This window comes from Lupinus angustifolius, chromosome LG14, assembly GCF_001865875.1.
Source record: "Lupinus angustifolius cultivar Tanjil chromosome LG14, LupAngTanjil_v1.0, whole genome shotgun sequence".
In the NCBI taxonomy this organism is placed as follows: Eukaryota; Viridiplantae; Streptophyta; class Magnoliopsida; order Fabales; family Fabaceae; genus Lupinus; species Lupinus angustifolius.
In genome coordinates this window covers 15,237,425-15,249,264 of record NC_032022.1, presented here as the reverse complement: position 1 = coordinate 15,249,264, position 11,840 = coordinate 15,237,425, and the positions used below count along the sequence as shown (strand labels likewise).

General features: G+C 33.1%; 2 protein-coding genes across 3 annotated transcripts; one reads left to right on the top strand and one right to left on the bottom strand.

Annotated features, from left to right (window-relative positions):
• LOC109327231 (probable magnesium transporter NIPA9) lies at positions 1–3,601 on the bottom strand. Of its 2 annotated transcripts, XM_019560314.1 has the most exons (10): positions 3,431–3,601; positions 2,974–3,072; positions 2,705–2,834; positions 2,150–2,238; positions 1,863–1,919; positions 1,662–1,720; positions 940–1,060; positions 628–776; positions 197–277; positions 1–163 (listed from the first exon to the last, which is right to left on the bottom strand). In XM_019560314.1, exons 1-10 carry the CDS (start codon positions 3,539–3,541, stop codon positions 61–63), a joined length of 999 nt encoding a protein of 332 aa, XP_019415859.1. In that variant the 5' UTR covers positions 3,542–3,601; the 3' UTR covers positions 1–60. The 2 variants fall into 2 exon arrangements, with proteins under 2 accessions (XP_019415859.1, XP_019415858.1); XM_019560313.1 differs by having other exon boundaries at positions 1–277.
• LOC109327036 (ribosomal RNA-processing protein 14-like) lies at positions 5,055–6,965 on the top strand. The gene is made up of 2 exons (XM_019560012.1): positions 5,055–5,202; positions 5,714–6,965. The coding sequence occupies exon 2, from the start codon at positions 5,724–5,726 to the stop codon at positions 6,726–6,728; it is 1,005 nt and encodes a 334-aa protein (XP_019415557.1). The 5' UTR covers positions 5,055–5,202; positions 5,714–5,723; the 3' UTR covers positions 6,729–6,965.

Below are 11,840 nucleotides of genomic sequence, written 5' to 3'. Positions count from 1 at the left end.
TTTGTTTTTGGTTTTGAATCCTGAGAATGGATGAAGGATCATTTTCCACCTCGTATCAACTCAAGCTTTTTCTTTGGAAGATGATAGTAAGTTATTTAGGGTGGCTGCATGAATGACAGCAGTTGGGCTTGGCTCCCTAATACGGGAGCTCCCTGATCTCCTATGGCCATAGTTCTTATCAGCGCTGCTTCTTCTAAAGCGGTGTGAAGGAAATTTAAGCAATCTCATTAGCCTTGCTGAACCAACCAGTAAAATCACACCTGTAATAATTAGTAGCCTGCAATGAAATGTTTTTTTGAATTAGCTTAATTAAGACATAAGAACATGAATATTTTCCCATAGTTAGGGAAATAATTACTAGACTGGGTCCGCCAAATTTTCTTTTACATATCTTATATATATGTTCTCTTGATTAAGTCATTCAACCCAGCCGGATAAAGACTTGCACAAAAGATTAGATGAAAAAAGGGAGATGCTTGTAACAAACAACTAAATGCAGTATAACTTCTTGCAGATTGAACAAAGTATGAGTCTTTTGAGTTTATTTTCTGTCTTGTTGTATGTTGGGAACCTGGTAAAGAAAGGGACGTAAAACAAAGAAAATAATAGTAGAACATCTTATATTACCATCCAAGAAGAAGTAACAAGCGAGCTTTTGGGACCGAAGGGAGTCGCTCACCCAAAGCAAGCATTCCTGCAAGTACACCTGTCAAAATTGATGCCACAGCTGCACATGTAGAGATTACAATAGCCCTCCCATGCTTTAGACCGCGTGTCTGCATGGTGGAGAAGATAAATTATCATAAAACACAAATGTCTACCCAGTTCGATTGAATTCAACCCACCTTCCCTACCACCCATAGGTTGAAATTCCTTCGGGCCTCAAAGGTGTAACAGTTCACACAAGAGTAGATGGTGTAAAAGAGGTCTTTAGAATACCTGGTAGTAAAAGCCTGTACCACTAGAAAACACACTGATGATGAGGCACATAGGAACTAACAGCTTGTTGAAACCTTGCTCATAGAATAAAAAACCCATCTTTGATATTACAGATGACATCCTGCATTTAGTATTAACACCATGAAGTTAAGGACTTGTGATCAACTCACTGTGTGTGAATAATGTTTGTGACTTTTGTTCATTGCCAACAGAAAGCAGCAACCCCTAATAGAAATTAACAATTCTAGTTAAACTAAGTTTAGACTACATAAGGCACAAGTAAAGTAACATAAAATCGTCAAACTTTTAGATGATGTTAAAAATTAAAAAATAATACTAATTATCACCTTTATATGATTGAAGAGGAATGATTACACTTAGGCACATGTTTACCTTTACATATGTTATAGGATTGCGTTTATGATCTCTCAGATGTACTGCTGATAGTTGTTTTAATGAAACTTTGAGTTCTGGTGTATATATTTATTTTTTCTTCTACTTATATAATATCTTAATTCTACTAGCTGTGCTGTTCTCTCTAAGACTACCTTTATTGAATAAAAAAAAGGAAAAAAATCTTGAGCTGACATGTATGAGTAATATCCCAAAGGCATAACACTTAACTTTTGACCTGATATTAAGGAGTTGAGGTAAATGAAAGAAACGAAATGTGTTGATGTACAAGAACTCAATGCATAACTACAGTAAGGGAGCACCATTACCCAAATAAAATTCCAGATTCCAAGCCGTAAATGATTTCCTCGACAACATCATACCCAATCTGTATCAATAAAAATGTCAATTGTCAAACAATGGAAGAACAAAGGACAATGCATCTCATTAAATTACCATATGGGGATGTGTATAATGAAAATAAACATGTATATTTGAAAGTATTTAACCATAATTAAAACATGAGTTACCATCTCTTGTTCTCTTCGCTGACGTTTGCATATTCGAAGCCACCCATTAAGAAGTATCTGTACAATCAAAAATATTATTAATGAAATAGTAAATATTATAACCAGTGGTCTTGTAATCATGCTATCAGGTTAATGAAAATGGAAACATAATGCAATTATTTATTGTATACCAAGAGACCAGAATAATGTCTTCCTATTGGCTTCAAATAATTTTGGTGATGAATGAAACAAAGTATTCCTAAAATATAACTCGAAATATAAGCTGATGCATAAGACGGGGTACCTACAAACAAGATGAGAATAACAAATGCCAACCATGGAATCCGCAAAATAGATAGATCAGCAGCCTCTTGCTGCTCACCTCCAGCACCAATTCCTAAGCATAGAAGAACACATAATAGTGAATAAATTAGGATACATGAGTATAAAATCATATATCAATTGGTAAATTGAATTCATTAAATGAGCAATCAGATAATATAAATGAGGGAAATTCCACAAAATCTCAATCCATGGCCGGGACAAACGAGTTACTGTATAGCATCCAGAAACATGAGGTGGTCACACCGTTTTAATTGCTATATATATTCAAATTCTGAACTATATAAACACTTAGAAAATTTGTTAATCTCCTCATAATCAATTCAATAGTCAAAAACAAAATTTTCTGTTACTTGATAGTGTGCTCACACAAATGCACACTGACACATGGAGGGATAAAAATGAATAAATAATCTACACTTTTTTCTATTGCCTCCACAACCATGTACCTTGGCATGTTAAAGTAACTAAAAGCAGTTAAACTCAATGCTATTTTCTTTTGCAATCTAAACTTACATTACCTATTGTACCAAAACCTGCTAATGTAATGCCAACCCAATCAACTGTATTCATTAATTCCTTGAGATAAAAATGAGAAAAGATTGAAAGAATCGCAAGTCCACAACCAGAAATTGGTTGGATAACCGAAACCTATTCGAGAAAAAACTACAAGATTAGTACCAATATAAAAAAAACAGTCAAAATAGTAGAAGTTGAAAAGGATACTAATGGTAAAAATATATCCCTTAAAACTCAGACTCGAATTTATAGGCATGACCGCAACACTTACAGGAGCCAGAGCTAATGCCCTTAACATCAATAATGCCCCAACTATGTCCATTAGAAAACCTATCATCCAGGGTTTGTTTAGAGCATATGCCCTAATAACCTGCAATACAAACACAGTTGTGGAAAAGTCCAAAGCAATGTTAATCCATAATCAAACAATAACTTGTCCTTCAATGAAAAATTGTGATTTCAATTCATTTTGCTTAATTATTTCTAACCCTAAACCCTATCTCATATACATCTACATGGGCACACATGCATTTACCCAAATTCACTATTCCAAAAAAATGTAAATTATAAGTTTCCGATTAAGGCGAAATTAAAGCAACAAAATCAACATACAAATACTTGAAATCAAATTGGTATCTAAAAAGGTGACATTTTTAGTGGGAATCAAATAATGGGGCATAAGAATAGCTTTTTGAGAAAAAAAAGGGTTATAAAAGTGAGAAATATACCTTGAGCTTGAAAGAGAGAGGAGGAAGAATGATTGTGCCCTTCTTCTGAAGGACTTTACCGATGTTGTTGCCGGCGGTGGCAATCACCGTTAAAACAATTGATTCCCACATCTTTCTCCGATCCAACGCTTTCTTCCTCACTTCTCTGCCTTGTGTGCTACCTCTCCCTGTGTTTATGACCTCTTTCTCACAATCTAGCTATTAATTAATTAATTATTATTTGTCTAATATTATCATAAAAAAACTTTGTTAGAGTATTATAAATGAGTGTAATAATATAGTGTTAATATAAAATAAATTATGCATGCTCGATACATTATTTACTATTTAGTTATATATTTTTTCTACTCTTAATTCTTATTTTAAAAGGTTATATTGATGCCTAAACAATTATTTTGGAATGATATATTCTCTTACATCATAAAAAATAATAAATATTATGAAATGATATTTTATCTATCGATTAATGATTGTTTAAAAATAATATATATAATAATTTATAGAAAGATATATCATTACTCATTTTTTATTTTGATAATCTAATTATTAGTGTATGAGTATGTTTAGTCCTTTTGGAAGGATGTTTGACCTTTGGAAAAATAGAGGAAATAGTTTATATATTGGAAATATAATAGTTTTTATATTCTTAATACATTATTTATTGATTGTTTATATTTGTTAAATATAGTTGACCTAAAAATAACATATATAAATGATAAATGATATATTAAAATATAGAAATATTATTACTTTATTATTAAATAAATATTTATTTTTAGAAAAAGTAGTCCAAATATTATAATTTTTGCAAGTACTACATTGAGTGAAACCAAATGTCATAAGTCAATTGGGTAGAACTATCAAAAGTTTAGGGAACAAATTGGTAATTTATCAACTTTTCCTTGATTAAATTGATGGCAGTGATTAAAGTAAAAAGATATTCGATGTCATGGATCAAATTCACATAGGATATCACAATAATAAAATTGATAATATGATATCGGAATTAAATTGTCATTGATTAATTTACTAAAAAAAGAATTGTCATAAAAGTGAAAGCCAAATTGTGTTATTATTGATTTATCTCAAATTTTTTTATACAACTTAATTTAAAATCTTATGAACAATTTTTTTGTTAATATTATCAATATATCATTTATGTATATATTATCATGAGCTCTAAAATAAAAATAGTACATATAAATAATAAATGATGCACTAATACAAAAAAATTCTTACACGGATCGTAAATAAATATTGAATTAAATTATTTAATAAAATATAAACCAATTACTTAACCTTGCAAGAACAAAATTGACTTATGATATTAGTTTCAAGAATAAAATTCACAATTTAATAAAGTAATTAATTTGTCATTGGTTACCTTACCAAAAAAGATATCATTGGTGAGAGTGAAAGCCAATTTGTATTAGTATTGCCTAAAATTAATTAAAAAGAGTTATCGTTCGCAGCATACAGCTTAGTCAAAATAATCACCATCTTATTCAGAAACGGGCCCACAGAAAAAAAATATTGATTTGGGCCTCATGATGGGTCGGTTCGGCCCAATATATTGGCCTCGTCCATACAAAAAGAGTAGAAACAGAACCCTAATTTCGATTCTCTTCGAATTCAAAGTTTTGGATATATTCGATAGCGTAGAATCAAGTTTCAACCTTGGTTCGGTTTTCGGGTTCTGCCAATTACTCTCTTCTCCGTAGAATAAAGAACAGGAAGTTGGTAACGGAGGAAACAATACCCCCAAAACACTGGTACGAATCCCTGTGATCGTGGTTAAACATAAAAAAGTAATTATTTTCTGAATTGATTTTCTTTGGTTGTTTATACTATATACTGTATGAGGTTTATGGAAGTGATTATTTGATTGCACCTCAGTTTAATCCCTAAGGTTTATCAGCAGCATCACTTTGAATGAACACCAAATTGATACAAATTAGCTCATGTTTTGAAGTAGAATGAATGTATGCATATACAATATTTCTATGCAAATGTTAGTCTACTAATTTGATTTGTACAATGAAAAGTACTTGTATTATATTTTATAGTAAAAATGTAAATTTATTCCAAGACATGTTATGTATATTTGCTGTGCATGTAACAGTACTCACGAGTAATGAGATTAGACCTTATTAATGTTTGCATTTTTTTCATTTGAGTTTCATTTTTGTCAATTCCACTTTTTTGTTACATTCAAATAGTGATGCATAAACTTTGTACTTCAGAAAACTGATTTTTAGTGGTCATTTTTATTTTGTATTGTAGATATAAAGTGATGAAGAATAAGAAGAAGGAAAAGTCTGTTGCGGAACGAAATGATGGTGAAGACATGGTGCATTTGATCCATGAGAATACCCTCTTCTTTGACAAGTTGATTGAGCTCATCCCTGCCAAGTTTTATCTGTCAACTGATGATAAGGAGAATCCATGGTTTCAAGGTCTCAGCAAGGCTGCGAAAGCTGCAAAGAAGAAAGAGACTAAGGAAAACATTAAGAAGTCTCGTAGGGAGCGGATGGACCCTGACAAAACCAATACAACTACACTTGACCTGCTTAAGCAAAGCTTGGATAATGAAAAGGTAAATGCCAGTGATGATCGCTCTGTGACATATGAAGAACTTCGGCAAAGGCTTCATCGCAAACTTGATGAGTTCCATGCTGGCCGTGTATGTGCTAACCCGGAGGAGAAAGCTAAGAAAAGGGATGATAGGGATGCAAGGAGAGGGTATCTGGACAAGAAACGCAAGAGGGATGTTGGAATTGAAGAAAGTACACCTGCACCTGATGAGTCGGCAGTGAAAGTGAATAAGGATGCTTCCGAGGCTTCCAAAGAGCTTGTGTTTGGCCACGTCAAGCTTTCAAATGATGAAATACAGGGGAAGAAGAGGAAAGTTTCAAAGCATAAGGAACTTGAAAGGGCAAAGAAATTGGAGGAAGAAAAGAAGAAAGATCCTGAGAAGGGTGAAGCTGTTGCTAAAAAGGAATCATGGAAAGCAGCAATAAGTAGAGCTTCAGGGATTAAGGTCCACGATGATCCCAAACTGATACAGAAAAGCATACAGAAGGGAAAGAAGAGGCAACAAAAAAATGCTGAGAAATGGAAGGACAGAATTCAAACACGGGACCAATTGAAGGCAGAGAAGCAGCAAAAAAGGTCGAAAAATCTAGCTGATAGGAGTCATGACAAGAAAATGCGTAAAATTGCAAAGAGAGAGAAGAAGCTTTTGAGGCCAGGTTTTGAAGGTCGTAAGGATGGTTTTATAAATGGTGGTTCCGGCTAATATGGCTTCGAAGTTTGTTGATTTTTGTCTTTTCATGCTATTACTATCTTTTGCCTTCAAAGAACCAGATAGTGACAATCTGGGAGGAGGTGTTATAAGTTTCTATGGTTTTGTTGATTTCTTGAATCTAACAATTTTTATCTACTTTATAAAGCATGTGGCTTATTTTGGCAATTCAGCAGTGTTACTATTTCTGATTATCAACGGATTCACAAGCATTTTGTTGAGTGATAGTTATCTCAGGTTGTTTGTTTACATCCTATCAGCATAGGCTTATTCAGTGTTTTAAATTGCGGTCATGGTTACTGCGATTGCGGCCGTTGTGATGTGAATTACTTTGTGAGTAAAAACATATTTTTGACGTCGATGTGGTCTGATGCGGCTCGATGCTGTTGGGGCCCTATACAGTCCAAATGCGGCCAGATACGGTTGTGTTGCAGCCTGTTGCGGTCGCGTCACTGTGAATCAGTATCACCACAATTACAGTGTGATGTGGTTGCAGCGGTCACCGCAACCGCAGTATTGCGGCTGCATCACATGATGATGCCGTCCGCAATTTAATACACTGGGCTGATTTACACATTCATTGGTCACTTTAATTTGCAGAATTTGTTGAGATTTGCTTGGTTCCCCCCAAGTCTAGCTTGAAGTTTTTTCTATCTTAATAATGACTATTGTATTTCTTCCTGGAGCTTGTTGTGAACTTGCTGCTGTGGTCAATTGTTACTTCTTTCACTAAAATATTCCTGTATGTTTCACCCCACCTTTGAAATCTGATGCCTTAGAATCTCCGTAAACCTAGCAGCCTGTGTCTAGTGTGAATACCACAATCAAAGCCACACTGGTTCTAATCTGCATGGTAGTTAAGATCGTGATTTAATACGTGAAATTGCTATATCCTGTAAGTGTTTTTACCGCTAGCGAAGACCCTGAGATTGTAAGATCACGTGTAGATCATAAAAAAAACCTTGTAACTGCTACTTGTGCCATAGGTAATCCCGGAGAAATTGTGCCATATCAAGTTCTGAAGTCAGGTTATAGGCCTATAACCCACCCATCTCAAAACAAAATAGTCATTTTATCCTTTTGTATTATTTTTAAAAATTGATTGTGTCTTGCATAAAACTTTGTGGGTTTCAGACTTTTCATTTCATACTAGGTGTAAGCCTCTGTGCGAGGCAGGGGCAAATCAAACAAATATTGAAGTATTACTCACCTAACTAGATCACATACCCATTGATTCAACATGAATCACAACTAATTATCCGTTGTATGTGGTGAAACATTATAAATGGATGCGTATCTCCTAAAGTTCTCAGGAAGCCATTTAATTGATAGAGTTATAGAACATAAAATGTGATAATCACATGTGTTCAACTCCAAAAAAAAAAAAAAAAAAAAACTTTGCCCATAAAAAAAATTACTATATCTCGAAAGCAATTCTTTCTAATAATTTTTAATGTTTGATAGAATGTTACGATAACAAGTTTTAGGTGTTCACTTTTCTCTTCCGTTCTTGTCAACCATGGTAATATGTGTAGAAGTTTTTGATCCAGTATTTTTTGGTCAATATTTTTCAGTTTCTCTCTTAGTTTCACACTAAGATTGATTCCTGAACTAAGTAGTAAGTAGTGAAACAATACCTTTGTATATAAATAAGGCAATAGATTTTTAAAATTCTGGTTGGTGTATTTCATTGTATATGATGTTTCTCAACTTGTATTAAAGGGCCAAATCATAAAACACAATATACTATATGCCTACCAGCCCAAGATTTATTGTCATTCTATATAATGAACCTAATACAATCAGACAGAAGATCTAGCAACAACCACAAACACATAACTGTGGCTGTGGACCAAGCCCTGCAACATAAAAAATGAATTTGTTACTCAACTTCCGTGTGTAGAAACTAAGGTAAGGTAGCAATTTTCAACTACACAAACGCTACTCTGAATCGACCATGTAATAAAGGATTTAGCTTTAGCATAAATGGGTTGGGTTAAGTTGATAAGCCAAGCACAAAAGAGTGACCGGACTTGAAACATTTATGTTTTTTTAATCCAATAGTGGTTCATGGCAGCAAAAGTGGATTGTGTCTCTAAGCTAACTTTATCTATTAGATCGTGGTTTTGAATTTGATAGCTATGTTGGTCAAAGACAGAAAAAGAAAATGCAAGGAAGACGAAAAATGCTATAATCCTCAATACTTCATTTTTTTTTTTATATAATCAAGAGTATCATTCACTCCTTGGGTAACTAATATCTTCAATATGTGTGATATCTCCCAATAAATGTTATTTACAAAAACTAAATCTTTAACATTTTAAACTATTTGAGAATCTAGTAGGTCTTACATCACTAGATTAATGCTTTGTTGATACTCAATATTGGATATGTGGTCAAGAATTGACAACCCTTTAGACCTCCCTCTTCTAAATTCTAGTGTAGGTACTTAAATGCCATTTAAGCATATTAATAAGTAGGAGATAAGGCAATATGATGTGATTTTCATAAGTGTGAGGAGGCAAAACACACTTGCAAACTTGAGACAAAGTATTTCCATCTCCACACCATGTGAAGATGACATTCTTATTGCCTTAAAATAGTATTTAAAAAGGAACCAAGGGAATAGTTTTTTTGTTTTTATAATGATACTCATATTGGACTATTTTGGATAAATCATTCAGAAACTATGCTGTGATTTGTGAATACTTAATTTTTTATACCATATTTGATATTATATTTTTCTTCTACTTCTATCTTCTATATTTTTTTTCACAAAAATACATGCAAAAATGATTGAGCATCGCATTAGTGCCAATTTTTTGATGTTTACATATCATTTTCCATCATTTTGTCAAGTGTTTAATCAATGACTTTATTTTAAAGAATTCAAAAAGAACTTTATAATTTTTCTCAAACATCTTCATATATATCCAAATTCTTCGAAAATATTATGTTTGGACAAAGATAACTAAAACAATTTAACAAATAGTTATGTAGTGTTTATTACAAGGATGGTAAATGTTTGATATTTTGAAATTAATCTGTTTGAGTAATATTACATTTCTCAAATGAAAGGGAGGAAATCTATGATTTGATTCACATTTCGGGTTTCCCTTTTCAGTTTTCACTTACAAATTAAAGTGCCAAACGTTATCATAAACTCTGAAATACGCCAAATGTAGACAAAACTCTTTTCAAAGTGTCTTGTTGCTTCATAGTGTTATTACTATTTTTATATCTAACTTTAAACTCTTTAATTAATACTAGGGCAAGGGCGCAAAGGTAACATGAAGAAAGTTAACTTCAATTTTAATGCTTCTTTTTGGATGTATATTTGTCATGCAATAATTTCTCCCCGAAGAGACATTCTCTTTGCAAAATATAGCAAATACATAAAATTATATATATGATTGTTAATTGGTTGCTATAGTAGAAATATTTATCTGTCATTACCAAAAAAGAAAAATGAAAGATGTATATATATTATGATGCTGAACTTTAACCATTTGCATAATCATCGGCTTCCATGGACCACAGAGAGAAACTATATACCCCATTCCAATACAAAGTTACTATATAATTACAAACCATCTCTTATGATCATTAATCAATAAAACAAAGGGAATAAAGTTGAGTTTCTTTCTATAAAGACTAAAAATAAAAGAGCCAATGCATGTACATATGCAGCTTCTGAATTCAGAAGCACTCTCTCTAGGTAGGTGCTGTGATAGTGCAGAGGTGGGGATATTGCTAATGCTGCACCGCCACACTCAACCAATGTTGGCGTGCACAGTTAAGACCAGTAAAATAATAATAATAATAATAATGTGAATAATATATGAATGAGGGTTCAAGCACATGGCTCCAAATTCTGATCACATGCATGTTTGTTTGCTCCTGAGTTGGCAATAACCCCTTTCAGCTCCAACCCCACCCATATGCATCTTTCTCATCAGATCAAAATCAAATATAAAATTAAAATAAAAAGGAGATTGGAATCATAGTGAGAGGTTAGTGTTCCTAGTACTCGATACTGTGTGGTCTTATGGTGAACAGGGAGAACTTAAAGAATGGAGTGCAGGAAGTTGTGGATTTGAATCCCATCATCAACAATAAAAATGGAGTTATAAGATGGTTTGATGGTTAGAGTGAAGATGTTGAGAGTGAAGTCTCACCCACAACAAAATACTAACATACTAACACTTATTCAGAGGAATATTATTGCAAGGGTGGAATATATGATTTGTATTTTTTGCAATAATCATATTGAAATTATTGACCACTTGTTTATATCTTGTGACTTTGTTGCAAGTGTTTGGAAAGGTTTTTACACTTGGCTTCAAGTTCCTATCACAATACCTTCAACAATTATGGATTTTGTCAAGCTTCATGATACTTTTAAAAGCGGTACTTGTGTAAAGGTGTGGAGAATGCTTTGGTTCACAGTGGTTTGGTCAGTGTGGATTATGAGAAATGAAGTTATCTTTCAGGAGAAGACTCCGAGCTATGTGCATTTAATTGACTTGATGCAAACTAGATCGTGGATTTGGTTTATTTCTTTTGTTTCTCATAAATCCTTGTCGTTTGCTAATTGGTGTATGGATCCTAATCTTTGTATTACGCTAAGTGAGACTAAGTTGTGATTGTTTCCTTCTTGTATTGGGTGGGCACCCCTTGTCCTCCTTTAATACAATTTTTCTTTATCAAAAAAGAAAAACTAACATACTAACAATCGTCGATAAAAAAGTACCCGATTCGACGTAGTTTATCACTTTTTACATTATTTACAACTTTCTTTTATATGTTTTTTATAAGCAACATTGTATTAAAGAAACACAAGAGATTTCTACCTAAAACAAAAAAGTCAAGAACGAATATTGTTACAAGCCATATTAATACAATACCAAATATTAACACACCAATTTTTAAAAACTAAGGAAGTTAGTACCACATAAGAGAAGAACTAAGACCAAATCCTATCGACGGACACGAAATGAGGAACCATATAACTAGGACTAGAACTGACCCCATTAGACTTAGTTTTGTTGGAGGGTTGCCGACACAGTGAAGTGGTGTGTGTGTGGAGGGTAGAGAGAGTATCAA

What these genes read in the sequence shown, in the direction of transcription:
- LOC109327036 (XM_019560012.1), top strand. Translation starts at nt 5,724, where the DNA reads ATGAAGAATAAGAAGAAGGAAAAGTCTGTTGCGGAACGAAATGATGGT.
- LOC109327231 (XM_019560313.1), bottom strand. Translation starts at nt 3,541, where the DNA reads ATGTGGGAATCAATTGTTTTAACGGTGATTGCCACCGCCGGCAACAAC. An exon ending in TTGTTATTCTCATCTTGTTT is followed by an intron (nt 1,920 to 2,149) that starts GTAGGTACCCCG and finishes TTGATTGTACAG; the next exon opens with ATACTTCTTAATGGGTGGCT. An exon ending in TTGTTACTTCTTCTTGGATG is followed by an intron (nt 278 to 627) that starts GTAATATAAGAT and finishes ATTTCATTGCAG; the next exon opens with GCTACTAATTATTACAGGTG.